Source organism: Lontra canadensis, unplaced genomic scaffold (assembly GCF_010015895.1).
Source record: "Lontra canadensis isolate GAN:19392208 unplaced genomic scaffold, GSC_riverotter_1.0 scaffold104, whole genome shotgun sequence".
Lineage (NCBI taxonomy): Eukaryota > Metazoa > Chordata > Mammalia > Carnivora > Mustelidae > Lontra > Lontra canadensis.
In genome coordinates, this window is record NW_022631098.1 from 6,531,759 (window position 1) to 6,556,695 (window position 24,937).

The following is a 24,937-nucleotide window of genomic DNA, read 5'->3' on the forward strand; positions in this document are numbered from 1 at the left end:
CGCCTCACCTAAGCACCCCTCCCCCGTCCTCCTCACACTGTCCACATACCTGCACCCTTCCGGGTTTCCCCGTAGGCCCCCCACAACACCATCTCCCACCCTCGCACATCTCCCCCCAGCCACAGAGGAACGGAAGACAGAATTTTCTAAGACAGACCATAAGGTTCACCCCAGTTGTGTGTAACGGCTTCTCAGGATGCGTAGGTCATTCCAGAGCAAATGCGCTAGTGTCTGCTGCTGGCGAGAGCCTTGCTGTCCTCTTTTAGCGGCGCTTGTAGACGTCCTTGTCAGGGCTTCGGCCACTTCTGTACTCGGCAACAGGACGCCCTGTGCACAGAGATGGGATCTCGGACCTCTCTGTAGCGTGTGATGGGGGAGGCGCTCAAATACACCCTTCACTGATTTCTTAGAGAGTATAGGTTCCTCTCTAGAGCCTAGAAACAGCTTCAAAATACATATTTAAGAACAGATGGATATGCTCGTTCTTCCCAGAAGTTAAGCAGCTCCTGGAGACTCTCTGAAGATGACAGAGTGATGTGTTGTCAGATAACTGCCAGGGGCACCCGGGCCCAGCCCCCCTTCTCAGAACAGGAGGTCCCCCTCCCTGAGGCTAGAAGTGGCCGATGACAGCTGTAGGTTTCAGAACGTACAGGTATTTATTTCTGCCCAATCTGTGAATTTGGTGACCTTGACATTCCATAGTGGGTTTCTCATCATCAGCTGGCTCTGTTTTGGCCAGACATCAGCCAGACGGTTCCGAAATCCAATGCGGTTTTTATGAATTCATTCCAGGCACGGAACAAACTTTATTCAGGACACACAACGGATTCAGTCTCATCAGCGAGAATGCGGTCCTGAGAAGGTAGGGGTGTTTATAGAGGCCGTCAGCAGCAACGCAAGGAAGGACGAATGGTTCTCGGTTCTCCGTGTAGTATCCCTGGTCACACAGGCGGGGGCTTCCCTGGCTGGTCCCGTCCCTCAGTCCCTGTTCCACCGGCAGGGGGCAGAGCCTGGTTTGAGTTTTGGCCACAGTTAACCTCCCAGAGAGAGAAGAGGTCGGCCGCATCCCCTTGGGCTTCCTCCAGGCACTACCAAGTCAGAGAAGTGACCATTTTTTCTGGCTTCCCAAAAGGGCAAGATTGCCAGTCTTTGGGCAAGATTGCCATTTGTTCTCTCCTCTCTTGGAATTTGCTGATCACATCAAGAAATGAGATCTGCTGGGTCCTGGCTGGTCCCATTTGTAATTTTATCTGAAGAAAGACCCCTAGGAAAGGAGGTGGATTGCTAAATTTAGTTTTATTTTATTTTGTAGTTCAGTGGTTTGGGTGCAGCTCCTCAGGCTAGAACACTAGTGTGGGTCGGGGCCACCAGCACACGTTTGGATGTGTGTGGAGGCCCATGAGCCCTCAGTAGGCTGCTGGCCTGCCACCGTTCACGTCACCGCGCAGCCATTGCCCATGGCCCCGGTTCAGCAGCCTCCCTCCGTGCAGCCCTGACTCCTCGGCCTGCGACCCCGTCCCGGAGCTCTCAGACCCGTGCTGCCCAGCCCCCGGGTCCCGGTGACCTGCGGCTCCTCGTTAAAACATTGCCCGCATTGGAGGAGTCAGGAAGCGGACTAAAGCCAGCCAAGAGGATCAGGGTGACTTTCCAGTTTTCCCGGTACCATTCTTCGTCCGTTCTAGGTGCTTGTCCACAGCAGGAAAAGATGCAGTGGAAGAGATGGTGTGCGTGTCTGTCCTCAGGCTCTGGCAAGCAGTGTGCGCGGGGAACGGTAAGCACGGGTCGTCGCTGTCAGTCCTCTTTGTGCTCTGGGGATGCTCGTGCGCGGGCAGGACCGTCTCCCCCACAGGCCAGGCCCGAGGGAGGTGATGTCCGTCTGGCCCTTCCCCCAGGGAGAGCCTCGGGATCAGAAGCGCAGCCTGCACTCCAGCCGTGTCTCTGTCCCTTATAGCTGCCTTGACGTCAGGTGGGCGAAGTCACCGTCCGCCGAATGAGCGGTTTCCTCACCTGGGCGCTTTGCAGACGCGTGATGTCTGCTTGCACATGGGCAATACAGTGGACAAAGCTGTTCCTGTCCTGCCCATCGAAAAATACCATTCCTTTTTGCTGACCGCAGTACCCATCTCAGCATTGGGAGACTTAACAATGGTCCCTGCTGCCATCTTATTTATGACACTGATCAGTGTAATACTGGGACAGTAAATGCTACACGATGCTTATCGACTTGTTCACATTTATTTGCCTGTCTACATATTAGCATTTTCTGGGGTTCACGAAGTTTTTGCATGAGCTTAGTAAATATAAATAAAAATTATAAGTATATCCTTCATTTTTAAAAAGGCATGTTTTCATAGGGAGAGGCCTGACCTAGGACGGAAAACACTGAAAATGGGAGAGATGCTAGCTGGGTCTCCTTTCCTTAGGGCTGCTGTGGGAAGTGGGCCGTAGAGCCGGGGGAGACAATTGGTAAACTAGATGAGTATGGGATGAATATGAGATGATATGACTTTTCCCCTTGATTTAGTAGAGTGAGGGAGTCATCTTAAGTTCCGGAGGACTGGAGAATGAGGGGGACACTTTCCTGAAGGGACTTGGGCTCAGACGACAGCCACTATCAAGGCGCTCTGCCACCCTGTGGCATTCTACACCTGGGGTGGCCATCCCACACCCCCCAGACACATGACAGGGAGCATGTTTCCTCGGGGTAAACCAGACCTGGCCCTCCCTCCTGGCAGCCCTGATTTCCTCAGCCTGCGCCGACTTCAGTTTCTGTGAACCTGAGGGTCATGTTTTTCTCTAACACGAGAACAGAGTCAGACACAGACAGTGACACACACGATCTGTCAGATCCGGGAAAGCCAAGTGCATCAACTCAGTGAAGGCAAAGAAGCTTTTCTAAAGGACACAGGGATGCTTACAAAGTTACAGACAGGGGACTGTGTCCATGATATGCTGTTGAGTGGGAGAGAGAAGCCAAGACAGGGTAGGTGGCTCGTATTTCTAACAGTGGTGTCACAGGAGAGGGGGGGTGGCTCCTTTAAGGAATGAGCTTACCCAGAAGGGCCACGAGAGGAGGAGACCTTCACAGTCAGCTTTATACTCCTGTGTTACTTGACTTATTTACAATGAGCTCCTTTTCCAGCAGAAGAAAATATATCAGCTACACAAACTCGCTCTTTCTTGGCAGTCTCCTACTCCAGCCCATCCCCCTCCGTCCTCTCAAATGCACTCAGGTCCCTGCTTAGACAAGGAACGAGCGGGGAGCGGACAGAGCCAGTGCCACCACCTTGGAAGTAGCTGACATCTAGGAAGGAGGGTATGCTCTCTCCATGTGTGGTCTCACGTGATTTCTAGTTTTCTAGAAGGAACTCAAGGCTTTCTCTGGCCCGTGTATGAAAACCGACAGTCTAAAGGCATCTACAGTTAAGCCAATCTTGGTCTCTTTCCTCACGTTCCAAATCCCACACACCAAGGAGCCTTTGCCAAGAGTAGTGCTACATGGCCCCCACATGTGAGCCAGCCCCTGTTCGAAGCACCGGCTTATAGCCACTCCCTGAGCCCTGCTAACACACCAGCCGTCTTCTTCGTTGCACTCAGGAGGAAGCTGAGGGCCACAGGAGTTCACGACTCAGCCACGATCATGCACATGTCGCCAGGGCCCAGCAGCCTGGTTCTAGAGCTCGTGCTCTGACATTTTTTACCCTGCCTCTCAAACAAGGGCAGAGGAGGGCTGGATGTCCTAGTGGGAAATGGTGGGAGAGATGAGTGATTTACCCGCTGTCATTGCACGAGGCGCTTGTCCCCTATCTTGCAGAGGAAAACCAGCGTCTACTGCTGGAGACCCCAGACCTGGGCCGGCTGCTGCCCTCCTTGCTGGCCGCCAGGGCTCTGACCGTCCGCCAGCAGAGCCTGGCCCTGCTCCTGCAGCTCGCCCAGACAGACCACGGACGGGGCCTGATCATCAGCCACCTTGACCTGACCCGGTAGGACTCTGCCAGTAGGAGCTGCCCTGGGGCTTCTCAGATGGTCACCTGCCAAGTTAACGCTTGCCCGTACCCCTTCTAGTGTCGGAGGACCCTAGAGGTGCCGTCAGACTTCATTAAGGGTCAAAACCAGAAAGAGCCCATGGAAGGAGCCCTCCCTTGGGAGGACCTCTGGGATGAGCTCCCATGTGAACTTGGTACCTGTGGGCAGTTTCCCTTCTCTGACCAGCTTCCCTGTCACAGATATCAAAGACGGTGTAAATGGCAGCCCTTCCAAGCCCACCCCGAGAATCTGTCTCAACTGGGTCATTCACTCCTGCCCTGTCAGCCTCCATCTGGTTCTCCTGCTGCCCGTATGTTTCTTCTTTCATTCCTGTTTGAGGTGACACTCTCTGAGTTGGCAAATTCTTAAAGCCTTTCTGGAGCAAGGTAGAGTATCAATAAATAAAACACACCTGGAACATTCTCGTACGTCGGGCTTTCCGAGGCGTACAACCGTGGAAATGGGATGTGCCTCTTCCCTGAGGGGACTTCATAAAAAATTTACTGAATGCCAGCAATTCCTTCCAGTGCTCTTAGTCGAAATATTATTAGTTTCTGTGTGTGAAATTTTCATTTATTTATATCAAAAGAATTGCATGTTGGTAATTTCGTGGGGCTCAACCTGGCGGAAGTAGTAGCAAGGATCACTGCTGGCTTTACACGTGTTTCATACACAGTCTAAAAACAAGTTGGCTTCCGATTCTCTTCACTCTTCTATCTCCTCTGAGCCTGAGAAGGAGACAAGATAAGTGTTATGAGCCCATTTCACAGATGGGAAAGGAGCATCTGCGGCACATCACCAGGCAGTCTCACCCTGCTCTCTCCCAGGCTCTGAAGGCCAGCTCCTGCTTCTGTTCCCACCAAGAGAAGCAGCCCAATTTGAAATCCTGGCAGATCTTTTCTGTGCCAAGCAGAGACCTCTGGCACCTGTCCCATGGAGCTGGGAGGTCCGTCGTGCTCAGGACAGGGTGCTTGCTGAGCCTTAACTACAGCCGTCCCCCTCTCAGCACTGCCGTGGCCCCTGTGGCTCATGAGCAGAGGCTTGGCCACCCCCCAAAGCTCAGGTCACATGAGCAGATAGATTGTTAGAGTTAAATCCTCAAAAGCACATTTCATGTTTTTAATGACTGCAGTCGTTTCCTCAATGCCTTCCTCGTGGTTTTTCATTTGGTTTTGGCCTCTCTGAGTAAATATAGCTGCGGTTGTCCTAAGCTTCCTCGCTGCCTCCCCCCACAGTTGTCTTTGATTGCTTGAGTTTTCATTTGGATTTTTCCAGTGTTTTGGAGATTGGCATTTCTGAGCATCTCCCGCAGTCCCTCCTTGTCTCCAGACGGTCAGAGACACCTCTGCTGATTACCTTCATGCCCACTCTTCTTGTTAATGTCCACCTCAGATTAAACCAGAAAGAGGTGGACTGTGTTCTCTGAAATGAAGGGAGATGGTTTGGCGCAGGACGAGGCTGCACACGGGTCCCGTGACCTCCCAGAGAAGCACGCATACCCCTTCCCTCTTAAAATGCTTTTTCCTGTGTGAGAAGTCGAGGGGACAAATGAGTACTGACAGGAATCGAGGGAAGGCCAGTGCCACTTTGTGGAAAGCCCTGGATTTTTCAGTGCAGGCAGTCATGAGCTCAGATCCTCTGCTTACCTTCTTCTACGTAGGTGGCCCAGGAAAGCTGCTTAACCTTGACAAGCTCTGGTGTCTCACTGGTATCATAGACTCATGAGGAAGCTTAAGAGAAGAGATAACGTGCGTGCCAGTCCCATGTTTTCTGCTGCCTTTTACAGAATACTTAATCGGGAGAAGATGGTCTTGTCTCACATAACAGAAAAGACTACAGATGGCCACAGCCAGTTCTGTGGCTTAATGATATCAGGGTCAAGGTCTCTGACCTCCTCTTGATCTCTCCCCCATGGTCTCACGAGGCTGCTGTAGCTCAAGTATCACATCCCTCATTAAGACAGGTTACCAGCAGCTAGATCTGTCCCTTTTATCAAGAGAAGCTACTGCTTATTTCTGTTCACTCAGAATTGTGTCACATGCCACCCCTGGTGGGGACAGTGGTTCCAGCTTCTGTATTCAAGGCAGGATAGAGAGGGGATAGTGGGGTGTCTATGGGATTAGCCAGCAAACAGCAGCTGCCATAGTAAAGAAACAGGATATATGTTTCTTCACATGGAGAGGAAGCATCATTGTTTATGTCTCCTAAGACAAACACCAAGATGATCTAAGATGGCCAGCTCCTCTTCTGTACGTTTCAGGTTCATTAGCATTCATCCTCAAGACTGAAGAAAACGGATTTAATTGGTGAAGGAAGAATCTGAACTAACAGCAAAATACATGATTTCTGAGAACAGGAACTCTAGAGCACCCCGGAAGGAAGTGGGGATTTGCAGCAGCTTGGAGTCACCCAGGACCACAGAAACAGTCCAGTCCTGCCTCACCCAGTGCCCATCTCCTCCATAGGGTACCCCACTATGGCCTGGGCATGATGCCCTCCAAGAAAGATTCCAGCATTACCATTATGCTTTTCTCCATTTGATTAGGATGGGCGCTATAACAGCTAATGACGGGGTCTTTCCCAGCCAATGAAAGGATGCAGATCTCCCCTCCCAGACCACCTCATCCTGTTCCAAGAAAGTTCTGAGTGATGCAAAGTTATCTCCTCACACCAGTCACAAACTGCCTGGCCCATTCCATGCTCCCTACGCGGAGGCCTGCGTTTAGTCTATAGAAGGCCCGAGGCATACTTCAGAGCTCCCACTCTCTGGTGCTTGTGACACTGAAGACACTGATCTTTTCCAGATTAAGCATCCTGGTTTCCTTGACCATCCTTCGGATGGTTTGACTTCCAGACCCCTTCTAGACGTCGTGCCCGCTTCTTATGCATCCACTGCTAACACACCACCTAACACACGAGGGTCACTGTAGGCCCCCAGGACCCCAAGACTGTGCCCCTGTACTAAGCACAGCACTCAGCACACTGTAGGTGCTTGGGACGGGTGGGCTGGACAGACAGATAACTCCCAGTGGTGCCAGTCAGTCTGCTAAGGCAGCCGAGGATTGCGTTAGCTTTTCTGGGCAACAGCACCAGACTGTTGGCTCATACTAAGTTTGCAATTGGCTGAAAGCCCTTAAGTCTTTTTGGTATGAACCAGGCATACCCCCGGTCTCCAAATTTTCTCACTTAGATAGAATTTCCAGCTCTAAGTGGAGGACTTTGAATTTAACCCTATTCCATTTCATCTGATGTATTCAGCAGCCTGTCAAAATCTTGTTGAATCCTAATTGCACCCACCCCACCTCATTAGGGGGCCCTCCCTCCCACTTTAGTCATCAGTAGATTAGTAAGCATGCCACTTAGATGTCACTTATGTGACTGAACTTGGCTGAGCCAGAGTCACATGGCAGAGGCACTAGAGATTCCTCCCCAGTTGACATCTGATAGTCAATGAACTTTGGTTAAAACTGTTCAGTCCTCTGGGAATTAACATTGAGTGGCAGAGCCATTCCCATAGGAGAGTGTCTCTGTGGGGTGGCCAGGGATCTGGGCTTCCTAGGCGGATATAGGGAGGCCACACTTTCAGCTTCTTTGACCCAAACACAGACTCCTTCCTGGTCTCTTTGCAAGGTCTCCTTGTTGGGGAGGCTCTCAGCTGGAGGACAGCCCGCTCTGAGGTTGTTATGGATTTTTTGCAGATTTTTGGAAGCCCTGGTGTCATTTCTTGATTTCTCAGATAAGGAGGCCAACTCAGCTATGGGACTGCTCACAGACTTGGCTCTGGAAGAAAGGTAATTTTTATTTCCAGGAACTGACATTTCTTCTGCAACCTTTGTTAAACTGTCTGATCTTTAAAAATGTGCAGTGTGTAGGGAGGCTTGGCCAGCATCACAAGATTCACTGAGTAGGAAGGCTGGCGCCTTCCTAGCAGGCGGCTGGAGTTAGCCACTCCCGTCCCTCCACGTGCAGGGAGCCCCACTGTTCGATGGGTTTGGAAGCAGCAGCAGACTTAAAACAGGACCTCTCACAGAAAACAAGCCTACAATGTAGTGGAGAAGCTTCTTTCGCTTCATCAATACCTCATGGGAACTGCCCAGCAAATGTGTGTTGAATGAATGGGAGAGAAGGCACAGTAGAAAGCGGTCTTCTCTTGGGGGACCAGTGGCATTGTGGGTCACCCTCCCCCATCTCCAGCTGCCTGCTGGGGAAGACAGCAAATGCCTCTCTCAGATTTTCATAATTCTTGAGGATTTTTTAAGTGCATCTCTTGTCTGTTTTTTAAATTTCCTCACAAACTTTAGGGTATCTTGCTTAGAAATGGTCATATAATGGGACAGAAATGTTTGTGCTCATAGGCCGTTGGCATGGGCTGGGAACAGGTAAGAGCCAGTCCTCGTACATGCAGATGTGTGTACATCTGGGCCTTTCCCACGACTGTGTTCCAGAAACATGCTTGGACTGTGTTTCCTGTTTGCAGGGCACACAGCCTCAGAGCACGGGGAGAGCAGGGGTGGTGTTAAGTCAGCTTGGCAGACATCTGGGGCTTCTGGCAACTTCTGCATGGAGAAAGCTGCCATCTGAGGTCTGTTGTTTAACATCAAAGGCAATTCTCCAGACTTAGAAAAAATAAAGCCACCTCCATACCCAGTGACATTTGGGGGGGAGGGTCAGAATAAATCATCCATGCACACTGCAAATCCCATGGGCCCAGAGTTTGTGACCGTCTGCTCCATTAGCCAAGGTGCTGTGTTTACATTATAGTTTGTGCAGAAATAAATCAAGAGATGTTTTCTCAACAGATTCCAAGTCTGGTTCCAGGCCAACCTTCCAGGTGCGCTCCTGGTGCTCACAGGTGTTCTGGTGAGCAAGCCCCTCACTTTTATCACCCTCGACAGGCATTCTCAGGCGCGTGAGCAGAGCCATTTAAACGTAGTTTACACTCCAGGGTTCCTTTCGTGGCTCAGGTTGATTAATCATTTACTCACAGCTGGAGTCTGCACGGTCCTTGGTTATTAAAACAGCTGCAGTCCGGACAGGTGGAGGTGGCGTAGCGATGGGGTCAGGACAGGGGAGACAAAGGTGGATGTGGACTGTGTGTCTTACATGAAGGCAGAGAGGGGGTCAGTCCCTGTCCGTCCCCTTCTGACCCTAATACCCGTCATAAGGACCGCAGGGCAGCCCTGTCCCCTCAGTAGCAGTCATCCCCACCAGGAGGGTTAATGGAAATTTGAAGCAGGACGTAGCAGGATGGGGTTCTCCTAGGAGAGCTTGCCGTGACAGGGACTTGTCCTGAGGAAGCCATTGGAGTCCCAGGGGACCGGAGAGCATATCCACACCTGCGTATAACACACATATGGAAATGGGAGCTCTGAGAAGGGACAAGACTTGCCCAAGTTCTCCAAGCTGATTGGTGGCATCCCCAGGATGAAGCCCTAGGCCCCCCACCCCAGGCTGAGGCGCTGGGTCTCTCCCTCTGTGTGCCTCCATCCTAGTGCCAGCATGAGCCCATTGATGCCCCTGGATGACATTATGCTCTCTGGTTCCCAAGCATTTTCATGAGAGACACCCCTCAAGATGGCTCTGGCATTGTCTGCCTGCTCCATGCAGACTTTCTTTCTCTCGACTCCTTTCAGAAGAGAGACCCCATTATAACCAACCCCTCAGCTCTCTGCCGGTGCATTGCCCTCATGGGGAACCTCAGTGCTGAGGCCGCCATCCGAAGACAGATGTCTGCCTCTGAAGAATTCTGGGAGGCCTGTTTGGGCCTTATGGTATGGTAACTTTTCTAGTCAGAATCAGTATTTTCCCTGCTTTGGGAACATTGGCTTCTTATTGATTATCTGGCTTTTCCAAAACTTCTGTTTGAGGGTACTGGAGCCAGTGGTTTATCCCTTCTATAACCATAGATTTTGTGGGTGGCCAGCCTCACAGAGCCCTCCAAGTCAAGCCTCAGACCCCTGGAGAGGGTTGAAGGATTTTCTGGTAGAGTTGGCGTGACTACTCTCCAGTTTAAACCCAGGACCAGGCCAAACCAGGGTCACGTGGCACAGGCACTGGGGACTCTGCAAGTCTCCTGCACTAACACTTTATGGAACTGGTCTCTGATCTTGAAACATCCTCTAGGTTCATGATATTGACAACTTAGGGCGTGTAAGTAATGCTGGGGCCATTGCCAAGGGGATGAGATGGTCATGAAAAGCTGTAGGGCAGAAAGGTCATTGATTACTTTGCTTTGTTTCCAAAGGCCCGGTGTGAGGAGGATGTGGACCTGTTCAGAGAGATCTTGTACACGCTCCTGGGACTTGTGATGAACTTGTGTCTTCAGTCCCCCATCCTCTACGAGGTGCAGCATTCTTTCCTCCCCTGCCAGGAGCCCTGGGACACCCCAAGCCAGTGCCATTGCTAGAGCTGATCTCATTTTCACCAAGAGAATAGCATGGGGACTCACACCGTGGCGGTGGGAGTGGGGGGTGCTGGACAGATGCTCTGTCACTTTGTTCCTCCGAGAGATGTGTGAGTCACTCAGGTGTAGCCCAGTGGGTGTGTTGAGCACGCTGCTCGGTTCTGCATTTACCAAGTCAAACAAAATGGAGTCTCTGATCTCAAGACACCGCCCTGTTGTGAGGGAGACAGCTGTGGGAAGAAGTAAAATGATAGAAGGGGATGTGAGGAGAATATGGCGAGGGGTCTGTTCTGTTGGCTCAGAAGAAGCTGCAGAGAGGATTCAGATTAACAGGCTGGTCAGACGTCCTCCTGTCTCCCTGTCGTGGCAGGTTTGGGCCTCGGAGGTGAGCAAGAGGTGCATCTTTCTACTGAACAGCCAGGATGGAGGGATCCTGACAGTAAGTGTCTCCCAGGGAAATCCAGAAACGGCTTCCTCTGTGGTTCCTGGGGATCCGGTGATACCGCCACCCCAGTGCCCATCTGTGGACCCTCTAGAGTCCAAGCACCCAAGCTAAGAATCCCTTTTCCATGTAGCTTGCGACTTAACAACTTACACAGTGTAATTTATCCGATTTGTTCTACTCCAAGATATCCTGGTGCAAATTGAAGAGGCCCCAAGATTTGGTTTAGATTCTTTTTCCCTAGTCAAGAAAGCCAGGCCTGTATTTTGAAGCCCACGACCCTGGAGGTTATTTACGCTTAATGGTTTTAGCCCCTTAGAGATACGTGCCGGGATAGCCTTCTCATCTCCGTTTCTGACATTTGGATAAGAAAGTCAAGAAAGTGCTGTGGTTAACACAGAACATTGGGAGAACATCAGTGATTCAGCAAACTATTCACTGCCATCCCAGGATGGGTTCTTTTTTATTATTTTTTTTTAAATTTCATTTATCATTTTATATTCATTTTTATAATAATACTTTGCTTCAAAACAGTAAAAATAATTACTTGCCTAAGTAATCACCCCAGCTTTCCCACCTATTATTTCAGGGCCCTGGTGCTTAGAGAAACAACTAGGGCACATCCAGCAGGTCTGGAAAACCAGCCCTACAAGGGCACAGACTGGGGACTGGGTCCAGGATCATTAAAAAGGTTCTGAGCAGATCCGACAAGTCCTGCTTGGGGCTAGTATGCCTACAACTTCCCTGAACCAATTCAGACATGATAGGATGGAGGGTTTTTTTGTTTTTTGTTTTTTTAGAGATTTATTTATTTAATAGACAGAAATCACCAGTAGGCAGAGAGGCAGGTGGGGTTGACGGCGGGGAGGAGCAGGCTCCCTGCTGAACAGAGAGTCCAATGTGGGGCTCGATCCCAGAACCCTGGGATCATGACCTGAGCTGACAGCAGAGGCTTTAACCCACTGAGCCACCTAGGTGCCCCAGGATGGAGGATGGAGGTTTTTAATGTGAACTCTGGGAATGTGTGGTGGGTCTCCAGGTTCCCCAGAAATCCCTAATATTGTACAGACAATTTTGAGAGTATGTGCATTTTCATGGGAAGGCATCATGGCTTTTATCAGATTCTCAAAAAAAATCCATGACCCCAAAAGTGGTGATCGCCACTATTCTCAGGTGCTTGGGTTTTTCCTGAATGATGTAGACCAGATCGAGGCCTAGGGTGATTGTGAGCTAACCCTTCAAGGACTCCCTCCTGGCCAGATTTTCCCAGGACTCTGCCTGAGCCTCAGTCTGGTGCTGACCTGCTTGTGGAGCAGAGCAGAATGTCACCGGGCGGGGGGTCTGGTCCTTCAATAGAGGGCTCTCCCCACTGTCTTGGGCCTAAAGAGAGATCCGGAGTGTCAACTACAGCAACATTCTAGCATCTGCAGGGAGCAGCTGAGGGAAACAAAACTCATAATATGACAATACACACATTCATCCCTTCTCCCTCGGGAGAACCTCATTAAAATCAGACTGAAAGCATTAGGGAACATCAACAACAAAGTTAGAAACACGTTGACAAAACGAACAGGCAGGAGGTCACCAGTTGGTTTGTTAATCATTTTAACCTGCTTCTGGAAGATGTAGAATAGCTGTGAAAGGCATAATTCACGAGGCAGAGCCAAGGAGACTGTGCCTGCTACAGATGCAGGGACACGGGTCTGCCCTAGAGGACCCTGGAAAAGATGGAGACTCCAGAACACCAGGTACAACACAGGGCATGGATAAGAGATGGGGGACCGCGTGGGGCAGCCAGGCAGCTATGCCTCAGGTGGAAAATTCGAGCTTGCTCTCTTTCGTGGAATTGAAAGACCAGAGGAAAATGTTTTGCTTTCTAGGATTTGGAAGTGCCTCTTTTCCATCTGTCAGTCAACAACAGTCAACATTTTCCACAAATGTGCCCAGAAATGGGCAGCTAGGATCACTGGACATTTCGGGAAAGTCGCACACAGAAATAGAAAAACCAAGATTAATAGAAAAATCAACTCAAAAGAAGTAGAGATGATATAGGAAACAAAAAATAACTATTGTTTATGTCCTCAGAAAGATTCGAGACAGTGTTCTATCTAAAAGACAGTAACAGCTAGCTATTTAAAAAGGGGGGAAAAGGAAGGAAGGAAGGAAATAAGTTGGAACTGGAAGATCCTAACTGGAATCTCCCAGAAAGTAGAACAGACAAAGATTCAGACAAGATGAAGGAAAAGCTCCGAGACCCTGAGGGTCCATCCGAGAAGTCTACCTGGCAGGGGGTGCGGAGCGCTGTGGGGCATCTGGGACTTTCTTTGCCAGAGCTGAACTGGGTGGTTCTGTGTCGAGCTGAAGTGGGCCGGGCCTCTGTGTGCCAGGGGACCGTGTTTCCAGCCCTTGGAGTCACCTGCCTCACAGCTATCGAGTGAACGCTGCTTACCACGTGGGCCTCCGTATTTGTAAAACCAAGGTGCGGGTTTTGCTTCCCATACTAATGATTGCTTTTCCCTCCCCAAGCGACTTGCTGACTTTTCAAGGTCATCAGCACTTCTGCACAGAACGGTTAATCATCTTTCCTTTCCGCCCCACTCAGAGAGCTGCCGGCGTTCTGAGCCGCACCCTTTCTTCCTCCCGGAAGATCGTGGAGGAGGCCCTGAGAGCCGGAGTGGTGAAGAAGATGATTAAGTTCTTGAAGGTAGAATGAGCTCCTCGGGGACACACACTTGAATTCCCAGGAGCATCGTAGATCACCCGGGGGACAGAACTACGGAGGGCTGTGTTCAGTTAGGGGCCCACATTGTTCCCCTGCCCGAATGTTACACTTCTGGGCTAAGGATTCCTTCCGCCTGTCACCCATGTAGCACTCTCCACATCCACGTAAGATTGTTGGACAAATAAGTAAGTTGTTCATGGAAAAGCAGCCGTAAAAACTACTTAGCAGGCGAGCCTCACTTAAAGGTGCACGGCCTCTTTCCCTGAAAAAGACAGTCGGGGTGGCTTTCCTCGGGCCCCTCACTTTGCTCCCGTCTGCTCACCATGCTTCCACGGCTGCCTGGAGAGAGACTGCTGCTCCCTTTGTGGGATACGGAGGGTGCAGCCTTACTATGGAACAAAGGATGCTCCCGTGGTGCGAGCAGGTCAGTGGCACAGTTGAGCAGACTCACTGAGAGGACAGGTGTGGAACTAGGCTGCCGTCTGCGGCCCCTGCCCGGCGAGCTTCACCCACCCGTGTCATCGTGGCGGCCCCATGGCAGACCTTCCCATCAGGGCCCAGGATGAGCAGGGCCAGAAAGTGAGCTCTGTCGGGGGGATGCTGCTGGGGCGCAGCAGGACTGAGGGGCCGGGATGGTGGGTCAGACTTCAGGCTACACGTGGATGATGACCGTCACTCACTCCCGATCGCAGGCACGCACATGTGCATCTTAAAGACACTGCCCTGGGTGATTTTGAGGGTTATGATTTGACAGTTGTCACCTCTTAAAATGACCGACATTTGTGATGTTCTCCATGCAGGCCTGTCAGCTTGACAGCCTTAGTAAATCACTCCCCAGGAAGAGGGGGGCTCTTCCTCTCTTCTTGGTAGATCTGCCAGCCGACCGCGTGCCCCCTCCTCAGCCACTCACCTGTAAAGCCTTCTACGGGCAATCACCCAGGTGTGCATGACAGGCCCGCAGTCCTGTCGGAATTCTTATCGGGCTGCGGGCTGTCTTCCTGGGGACCTGAGTGACACCAGCCCGACAGGGACCTGGCCTGCTCCTCGGAAAGCGCAGGCCATTCTCAGGGGAGCGGTGTTTCAGAAGTTCCAGAAGCCACACGAACACAGGCACAGTTTCTCGCTACTTTCTGGCCCAGAACAATCCCAGGATTGACTTCCTTTTTTCTGATTTCATTCTGAAACCCAGGCAGGGGGCCAGACGGCATCGCGCTACGCCATAAAGACATTAGCTGTCTGCACAAACAGCTCTCACGAAGCGCGAGAAGAAGTGATGAGACTGGATAAAAGTAAGTGATGGTTTCCTTCAGTGGCGTCTGCGTCCGAGAGACTCAGCCGTCGTGGAAGCCACAAAGGGAGCTGGGACGAGCGGGGAGAGACTCCCGTAGCCCTAGACTTCCGCAGTGTTTACCGAGTAACATGGCTGTTTCTCCCTCTGGAAACATTTCATAGCCTTCGGCTGCACACGTGTAGCGTGCTCTGCGGTGACCCGGCTCAGAGAGAACGGGGTCGATGCGGGGAGCCACCCCCCACAAGTAAACGGAAATGGTTTCTGAAGTCTTGTGCTGAAGCTGGTCTAACACAGGTTCTCACCCTTCAAGGGGTGTGTGGGAGACACCTTCGGCCTTCAGTGAACAGGGGAGATGGCGGAGTTGGAGCCAGCATTGTGTAGTAATGGAAAGCGGCCGCAGGCACCTGCAGCAGGGGGCCCCGGCGAACCAGCCCACTGATGTCCGCCCTCACACGTGCTCTGGGATGCGCGGGGAGTGGACGGAGTGGGCCCTTCTGGGTCCTGCCCCTTGCGCTACAGCCACAGGGAGCCGGCTGTCAGCTGGAGTGTAGGGGTTGCGAACGGGGACTTCAGGGGAGACAGACCTGTTGCCGCATGGCATTCATTGACACCACAGCCGTGTCACCCCAGGCACTGCTCCGGGCACCTGAGGAATGCTGGAGACATGGCAAGACCTGAAGAGGTTCACGGTGCTGAGCAAATCCTTGCTTCTGGGGACGCTCAGTGTCCATGGACCCTCCCTGCGCCCCTCGCGTCTGTTGCCAGCCTCCTGTTTGGGAGCCGCAGGGACCGATGCTTGTTCTCTCCCCCTGCAGAGTTCGGCATTCTCATGACACTGCTCCGCTCCGAGGACGAGGTCGTGGTGGGCAATGCCGCCCTCTGCCTGGGGAACTGCATGGAGGTGCCCTGCGCGGCGCCCTCCCTGTTGAAGACAGACGTCGTGCAGGTGTTGCTGCGACATGCGGGGGGCGATGCGCAGAAGACGGCCGTGCAGCTGAACGCGGGGATCGCTCTGGGCAAGCTGTGCACAGCCGAGCCCAGGTATGCAGCGGCTCCTGGCCAGGTGGCCCGTGTGGGTCACGTTGCAGAAGGCGCGGGGCCAACCAAGACACTGAACGGTGGCTGGGCCTCTGTGCCACCCAGGACTCCAGAGGGAGTCCTGGGAGCCCTGGTGCTACCTGAGCACGCAGGTGTGGGTCCAGTAGCTGCTTCCCTGAGGGGACGGGAGAGCTCCCAGCTCCAGTCGGAGCGGGAAAACGCTTCTCCGACAGGGATCTGTTCCACGCGCTCATGGCCACTGTGTTCCCTCCATCCCACTCCCTCCTGCTCCGCCAGCTTCTCGGCCCTCTTCCCACACACCCTCCTGCTTCACATTTTTGCCTGGGGCCTGAGCGTATAGGAGAATGCCCAGGGAGGGTCATGTCCTCGTGCTGGAGAAAACTGAAGCGAGAGGAGGAATGGCATGTTGCAGACCACCTGGCAAGCCGGGGCAAGAGATCGGGGCTTGAGCTGTGTACGTGGCTTCTCTTTTAGCGTCTCTTCTGCCCTGGCTGGGTTCTGATGTGCTAAAACACCTAGGCATTCATGCTCCCAGAAGGGGCCCCCCGTGTCTGAGGGATGGAGCCCCGGCATAGAAGGGGGTACCTTCCACAGACAGGGAGCTGTGCTGGCCTGCCTGACTCCTTCCCTTACAGACAAAGCCCTCTGATTCCTCCTCTGGAGAATGAGAGGGTTGGCTTGGGTGATATGTGAGGCCCTGATTGTCCTAATGCAAGGCCTGGAGAAACTCTTTCTTCTCCAGAATGCAGGGTGCATTAGCTAGGATGAGCTCAGAGTGGCAGCCTACTGGGGAGTCCCTGAGAGCAAGGTCCCATCGGATCAGCCTGTCCATCTGCCACTCGCAGACAGCATGCGGTGTTCTGCGGACCTGCCTTGACGGCGAGGGCTCCCAGGGCAGCCGCTCCTCCCCTCCCGCCTTGCCAGCCAGCTTCTCCCTGAGCGGGGGTGGCTCCGGATTGGCCACGCATCGATGTGCCCAACTTTGTGTTCTGATTCTGGCAGATTTGCAGCTCAGCTGCGGGAGCTGCACGGGCTGGAGATTCTCAGCTCCACGGTGAAGCACATCGCTGATTAAGACACGCGGCGTCTGCGCACACTCTTCACAAAAAATAAAGACTTTCCGAACGTCCACTTCAGAGATGAATACTGTTCCCAGGTGCTTGCCTTCTGGCTTTCCCCGGTCCTGGGAGAGTGGGCGTTGGGCAGTCCACAGTGTTGGAAAACCGCTCCGCGTCCCCCACGCTTGCTTCTACAGTCCCTTCCTGCCCCGCGGGGACTGGACGCCAGCAGAGGGAAAGCCACATTTCCCAGATTCCCGTGTTAAGTAGTGGTTCTAGAAAGGAGCTGGATTCTGCCGGCTGAACGCCCTTCTTGCCCCTGTGGCTGTTCTCTGCTGGCACCGTACTAGAAACATCCAGCATTTTGACAGCGGGATCTCAGGGTCCGAGTTCCAGCCCAGGGACTGTGGGGGCAGCTGCTCGGGCCCGGCCTGCCGCTGTGCCATGTGCTCTTGAATTCGGTGGGTTGAGTGATAAGCGGCGACTCGCCTGGCAGGGAGTTCTTGACGATCCAGAGACTCGTCCCCAGAAGCCTTTGTCTTTGTCCAGGTGCCACCGCCTGGTGCCTTTGTCCAGCTCATCGAAGGATTTGCAAACACCTGTCCCACGGGTTACATGGTTTTCTACCTGAAGTACCAAAGCAGGGGCCCCTGTCTCCACCCCGACCTCACGTAAGCTTCGAGGTGTTTATTCCCCAGACCCACCCTGCGCTCTCCCCCAACTCCCAAACACACTGCTCCCTTGTCGCTGCCGCCTCTGGACACCAAGTCCCTAAGTGACAAGTCCAACAAGCGACACCCTTCTCCCATGGCTCCGCACAGTCACGTGACTGTTTCAGGGTGGACAGCAGGACCCTCCTGCCACTAGGAGTGTCAGACCAGAGTTCCGAAGACTTAGGGCCTGGCCCGCTACCTCGCAGGGGTTTGACTCTGGGCAAGTCGCTGAACCTCTCTGGGCTTTGACTGCTGCTTCTGGAAAAGTAGAGGAACACCTGTCTGACCAGTCACTTACATTGCTGTGATGCCTCCACGAACTTCAGGGGCACTCGGGAAACTATGAAGTGCTACACAGAGATGACCAGGCCCCATCTTGAGGTCGAAGGGGTTGACTGTGACATCGGTCAGGTCAAATCTGAGGGGCCCAAGCAAGAGTAAAGCCCATGTCCCTTTAGGAATCAGAGCTGGACATTTTGTGGACCATGTAGGAAAGGAAACGCTCCCCCGCCCCAGAGTTTCTATTCAGGACACCCAAAGAAACGGTTCTTCACAAGTGTGGTAGCGCTTAGAGTGAACTAAGAACTCGGCTCCTAAAACGGAGGTTAAAAATTGGCACTTTGAGGGGCCGAAAGGAAACCAGCAGCCCTGCGCCCCTGGTGCTGGGCCGGGGCGAGCTCCCTGGACTTCGCGATGCTGCCTCACAGGGTCCCTGGGGGGCGGCAGGTGACAGGCCACAGCAGAGAGCTCAGGACCGGCCCACTCAGGACCAGCAGGCCAATACACACACTTCGAGAGGCTACCAAATGACCAAGGGAGTTGGCTTGACACGAAACAGAGCCCAGAGACGAAAATGAGAAGCTACAAAATATGCTGTTTGCAGACAGAATTCAGTGGAGCTTTAAAAATGTAAAAGGCCGTCCGAGTGCGTACCCCGCGCTCGGCAGCTCTGGTTTTCGGTTCCGGCCCCTCCGCCTCCCAGCCTTCGGCTGCGCCCTTCCTCCCTGGCTCTTGAAAATGGCTATTATACGTGTAATCTCTTCCCCGAAGAGTGGGGAATGTCAAATTATATTATTATCTCTGCTTCAGAGTGCCTGCCGCAAGCAGTCATCTTCCCTGCTTTAGAGGAAGCCCGGCGGCCCCAGGAGCTCCCTCCTCGCGGCGGGGGAGGGGGGTGGAGGGGGTGGGGGGGTGAGGAGGTTTCATCTCCAGCACGAACCAGCCCTCCCTGGTCTGGCCGGGCTGGCGGCTGACGCGCACCCTCCTCCAGGGCTCCCAGGCGGGGTGGAAAAAACGAACTGGGTGTTGGAGAAGGGGTTCCTGCTGCACCAGGAGCCGCCAGCACCATCCTTCCCACTCTGCGGGCCACGGCTTACTCTGGGAAAGGCGTCTGCTGGTTCCACAGGCAGAGGAGTGGGTTGTCTCTCCTAAAGAGAGGGGGGCCGGTGTGGGACTTCATAAGCACCTGTCGCCACCACGGAGCTGTCAGGGGACGGATGGGAAACAGCCTTCCTGGACAACGCGCCGGCCGGGGTTCCAGAGGCCAGCGAGGCGGGACTGAGGTCACATGTTGGGAGGACCAAAGTGGAAGGGGCAGGACGTGGCTTTGTAAGCACTTTCCTGAGGATCTGTTACCAAGAACTTCTCGGTTTGGAGAGCCAGATGATGTTCCTGCTGTTTTCTAACTGCCTTCAAAATAGGGGCTCTTCAGAGGGCCCGGTAAGAGGGGAGTCATTGGAGGTGAAGAAGACATGTCCAGTCCACCTCCCTTCCCCACACGAGAGGCTGCCTTAGGCCACTGACCTGCAGACCTGCAGAAGGAGAGAGTGACGTCCACGCACTCAGCATCCGCTCTGTGCCAGGCACTGTAACGGGGCGTCTCTAGACCCTGCCCTGGGGAAGCCTCACAAAACCCCGTGATATGTAAAGAAACTAAGTAGAAAGATGCTAAGCACTTCTTTTCCAGGATCACAGAGCTGGTCAGTACGGGAGCCAGAACTTTACTCCCGTGAATGTTCATCCAGTTGGGAGCACGGCTTGGGGGAAAGTCTGCTAGCTTCTCTGAGCCTCCGTTTCCTCCCTGTAAGATGGAAGCCACTGTCCCTGCTTCCAGAGTTCTTGGATTTGAATAATAACATACACGAAGTGCTTGGCCGCTTCAGAAGACGTTCACTTCATGGTGACTGTTATTTCAGGTCGGAAATTACCATGAACTCACTACCTGCCTCCTCCCATCCTCACCAAAATCTGCTCATCTCCTAGTACCCCCATCTCAATGAAGGCGAACAGTTATCCGGCTGTTGTTGGCCTGACCTCCTCTCCTGTGCCCGGTGGCAAACCCGAGGATCCCCCGAAACCTGCCCTCTACTACCTCCAAGGCATCAAGGTCTGATGGCCTGGGCCAGGTGGGGTTCTGAGCAGTGCTTACTGGTGGTGTGACGGTGCCGACTGCCAGGAGTGTGTGACCAGGGCCTGCATGAGCCCGGGGCCCAGCGTGCAGGGGGCTGGGAGCCCTGACATAGGAGGGATCTCCAAACCCCCTTGCCACACAGATGCTCCCTGTTACTTACGGTTTGTCCTCAGCTTAGAATCAGGAAAACCCATTGATTCCAAAGACTGCGCTCAATCATTGAGATGCTGGCAGGGGCTGCAGTCCCCCCTCCCCGTGTGCCCTGGAAAGGAAGGGTGAGTGACAGCTGACTGCCACCAGCTCGATGACCTTTTTTTTTTTTTTTTAAAGCGAGACCTCTAATTTGATCTCAAATTCAAAACAGCAAAATGAAGACGTCAGGATCAGATTTCTCCCGGGGTGGGGGGGTGGGGGAGGAGGGAGGCTGCCCACATGCTCCCGGAGACTCCAACCTCGGGTCGGCCCAGTTCTGGGCTGAGCTCTGGCCACCGGTGGGTTGAGAGACGCTGCTCCGTGTGAGCGTGTCTGCCGGCCAGACGTGCCCTCCAGCCCAGCCTGAGCATCGCCGCCCTGTCACATGGCCATCTCCAACTTCCCATTTGCGCTTTTAATCTTCAGCCGCTCCATCTGCTGGTGGAGGCCCCCTCCCCCCGAGCCACAGTCTGCCCACACGCACGCTCCCGCCGCAGCCTGCCTCTCCCTGCCGCAGAGAGACGAGTCTCCACGTGAAAACGGGTTGGTCCACACACAGTGGGGACGTAGGCCAGATCAAAGGCCCACAAGATAGAAATACTGCAATGGGTGATGAGGACAAAGGTTTCTAGAATGTTGTAGCTGAAAATAGCTCAGGGACTATCGAGTCCAGCATCTGCTTTATTGGAATCCATCTGAATTCGCTAGCTAAATATAATTCACGTGTCTGGCCCATGCCACATCGTTTACAAATAAGGAAATCAAGACTCCCAGAGGCAGGTGCAGAGAAGGGCAGGGGCTCACAGGAGGCCCAGGGAAGCAGAAGACACGGTGGCCACAGTGCCCGTTCCGGGTCCGGATGCCCGGGCTCAGGGCCCAGCTCCCACCTCCATCTGTCCTAACCCCACACCCTCCGTGTGTTGCCAAGCCCCTCCACAGCTTTGTCCCTAGAAGGTGGGGCTGGGGGTAGGGGTGAGGTCAGGCTTGGAGGAGATGATTTCCGGAAGGCTCCCAGCATTAGGCTGGGCACACAGCAAGCCGGCAGGGACCGCTGGCCACCGTGGCAGTCACTATACTGAGTCGGCTGCTGCCACGGGCACCCCCTGCCTGGCCAGCCCTCTGTGCTCTTGTCCAGAGTTCTTACATATGAGGAGTCCTGTCAGGGCCAGTGGGCTCGGTACGGGACTCTGTGCACAGGTGGAGGATGGAGAAATGTCACCCAGGGTATGGACTGGCCTCCAGAAGCCGAGAGCCAGGCCGGTGAGGATGGCCGGTGGGAATCGAGGAGGGTGGAGGCAGGCGCCGGTGAGCCTGGGGCTGGAGACAAGCGTTTGGTGGGAACTCTGCACCCTATGCTCGGGTTCTGGGGGGAGGAGCTCAGAAATAGCCACGCTGGAACCATCTCCTTGCCGAGTCCCTTGTCCCCGCTCTGTCTTCGGAGCCCCCTGCACACTGCGGCCCAAATAATCCTCTCACACCCGACTTGGCTTGTGATGTATCCCCTCTTGGCCACCTTTGCACTGTCGCCCACAGGATCAAGGACAAACTCCCCTGCTGGGGAGTGTGCTCGTGTGGGGGGCTGTATGTCGCGGGGTGCATGTGGGTGCAGGGATGGTAAGAACGTAGCACTATTTTACTTTTCTGAAGTTTTGCCGATAAAGCACTGCTGTTGTTTTACCTGAACTACTGTAGGATTGATTGCACTTCTTACGCTGCATGTTAAGAGCTATGATTCATGGGTTTTAGGTGTAATTTGAAATAAGCGTACCTATTAATACCCCCCAAAGTATTTTTTCCTATAAGTAATATTGATAGGGGTGTCTGGGTGGCCCAGTTGATTAAGCACCTGCCTTCGGTTCAGGTCATGATCCCAGGGTCCTGGGGGCAATTCCTACATCAGGATTCTTGTTCAGCAAGGAGCCTGCTTCTCCCTTTGCCTGCTAATTCCCCTGCTTGTGCACTCTCTCTCTCTCTGAAAAAAAAAAAAAAATTTTTTTTTTTTTAAATAATATTGGTAAAATCACACATGGCCCGTTCAGTGTGATCTCACTGAGCCTTAGAGCTGGCCTGGGTTTAGGGTCCTATTCTGGCCCCAGGTCAGCTAGCTGATCCTGGGTTCACAGTGGGGCTCAGCATCTCACGGAGCCTGAGGCACACTTGTTGGTGGGGGCTCCCCACCACGTACTCTCTTCCCTTGGGCCAGCTCCCAGGTATTTGCCTGCACACATTCTGCTCATTGCCATCCTCTTGCTTCTGCCCCCTCCTTACTGAAAACACCTTCCCCTTCCCTCTCTTGAAATCCTACCCATTCTCCGAGCCCCGACCTCATAAAAATGGCAGGTAATTTTACTGAGTACTCACCAACTTTCAGAGCCTGTCTCACGACGTGAGTTCTTGTATGATTCTCCCTTTATTGATGAGAACACTTAGGACCAAGCAGCTGGCCCAGGATGGCACGGGGTCCTTCCAGGTACACAGCAGCCCTACTGGGTGCACGCAGCCCATGCCACCCGCATTTCTCTCAGTCTTGCGTGGCTGTGCGGCACTTTTAAATACTTCATTCCTGCAGAAATATTTTCTGTGTCTTCATGTTTTTTGCCTCAACCACTAGAATTTAAATTCTAGTTGGAATACCTGGAAGATTGCTGTGAGAAGTTTTGAGGACAAGCAAAAGAGAATTAGGTGTATACAGAAGGTGTTTATTAACCTCACTCTAAGGAGGGTAGGCCCTGGAGTATGTGCTTGGCCCTGTCACCACAGTGACAGTGGCTTCCCTTCGGTCATAACATTCCCTTGTCGGGCTCCCAAGCCCTTGGGTCCCCTGCTCCTCAGAGAAGAACTTGCGGTGACCACAATTGTCCTTCACAGCAGTACTAGGATGTGGGACATGACCGTCCCCTTGGCACTTTCTCTGAGCAAATGTAGGCAAAGACCCCATTCGTGGTCCCACCCAGATAGTCCTGGGGTTTCCAGCAGCGCCCTCAGCCTGTGGTCTGTCCTCCGCACATGTGCCCCCACAGGGAAGTACTTCCAACTCCCTCAAAAGGGCTTTCATGCCTCTGCTCTCACTTCATGCCAATGACACCCCGGTCAGGCAGTCATTATTTCCCGTCTGAGGCCAAGGAAAGAGAAGTTCAGAGACTGCATGTCTTGCCCAGAATTTCCCAAGGAAATCATGGCCGAGCCAGGCCCCAAATCCAGCCTTTGCCTCGAACCTCGCTGCCCACTGCCCAACCTTGTCCCTCCTCTCGTTAACTTTCTGGCCCAGGCTGCAGCACAGGGAGGTGGCCAGTCCTCACTCGCTCCCTGAGCGTGAAGTGGAAAGCGAAACCCTAACCCCTTTAAGGTTTTATCTGAAAGCCCCTCTAATCCATCAGCGGTCAGTTAGATAACCGCTTAAGTCTCCCCACTGCAAAGGATTACTTTCGAGGCCGATCTGGAGCCACACATTACCGGAGGCGTGGGATGGTGGTGGGGCACGCCAGGGCACCTTCTCTGGGACGGTGCCTGCATTTCCAGCCAGAGACTGCTGTTCACCCTCAGATTGGGGAGCCTAGAGCCTGTCCTTCCATTAAGTGGCTCCTCAGCCAAGGTCATTTAAAAGACATCTTGATCCTGAAAAGCTCCTCATTCATTCAATAAATATTTATTAAGCACCTACTACGTGGAAGCTGTGTGCAAGATAGTATCAAATGCCTTTGAGTGAACTAGTTACATCTCTTCCCCATTTCTATTATAATCAGAGCAGAGCAACATCGGGGGGGGGGGGCAGGAATCAGCCACAGCAGAAAGCTCCTCTTGGCTCTAATGTGGTCTTGGCCCCTGATCCATGCACCTGGCATGAGGAATTAGAGAAACATCCGATGAGGGCCGTGGTTCTCCAAACCCCAGGCCTTGGATTACAGGGATTATGGCTCTAAAGTCGAGGTATGGGAGTTGGGGGGTGCCTGGAGTCCTTCAAGCGAAGGTAAGCATTTGGAAGTCTTCAGACTTCCCTTGGTCTGGGATCGGTGCTAGAGCAGTTTATAAAGGAAGGGATAGTGTCTGATGAAGCAGACCCTCTCCTACCTTGTTGTATTTCTAGGTCTGTTTCTACCTGACTCAGCTGTGACTTTTACCCCCCAGGGCAGTTTAGATACACATCAGGAGCAATTTGGTGTGCACCATTGACCCAATCAGCAGAAAGGGAGACCTGTCCCCTCCCCCGACCCTGCTCCCGGAGCACCAATGAATAATGTCTGACAACTGCAGCTAGACCTGCTCTCACCTCTTCCTTGAATGTTTGCTGGGGATACCCGCCTCCCTTAAAGTGCTCTCGGTCTTGGGTCCTGCTTGGGCCACACAGCCAAGGCTCTGGATCATTAAAAAGTAATAAAGGAATATGTGCCTCCCCCACTCCCAACCCCGCTTGTCGGAACTGGTAGAATCATATCAAATTCAGGTCAGGAATTGAAGTAGAAATAGTATTTTTGGAATAAGGACTTTCTAAATAGCTGGGCTATGTGCTGCCGTCACCGCAGTCATTGAGAAAAGAGAATCACTGTCTGCAGGGGTGGCTGGGAAATGTCACTCGTTCAGCAGTAAGAGGCTAGGAAAGGTGACCCCCACTGGCTTCTTTCTG

General features: G+C 53.1%; 1 protein-coding gene across 4 annotated transcripts in view; it reads left to right on the plus strand.

The window, feature by feature from the left end:
- TTC12 (tetratricopeptide repeat domain 12) overlaps window positions 1-17,018 on the plus strand; it is a 42,338-nt gene extending 25,320 nt beyond the window's left edge. For all 4 annotated transcript variants that reach the window (XM_032838387.1, XM_032838389.1, XM_032838388.1 and 1 more), the window contains 12 exons: window positions 793-862; window positions 1,683-1,771; window positions 3,815-3,983; window positions 7,725-7,817; window positions 8,826-8,886; window positions 9,660-9,797; window positions 10,271-10,369; window positions 10,800-10,868; window positions 13,474-13,575; window positions 14,783-14,882; window positions 15,700-15,925; window positions 16,946-17,018. In XM_032838387.1, coding sequence (XP_032694278.1) covers window positions 793-862; window positions 1,683-1,771; window positions 3,815-3,983; window positions 7,725-7,817; window positions 8,826-8,886; window positions 9,660-9,797; window positions 10,271-10,369; window positions 10,800-10,868; window positions 13,474-13,575; window positions 14,783-14,882; window positions 15,700-15,925; window positions 16,946-17,018 — 1,289 coding nt within the window. The remainder of the gene's footprint in view (window positions 1-792; window positions 863-1,682; window positions 1,772-3,814; window positions 3,984-7,724; window positions 7,818-8,825; window positions 8,887-9,659; window positions 9,798-10,270; window positions 10,370-10,799; window positions 10,869-13,473; window positions 13,576-14,782; window positions 14,883-15,699; window positions 15,926-16,945) is intronic.
- The last annotated feature ends 7,919 nt before the right edge of the window (window positions 17,019-24,937 follow it).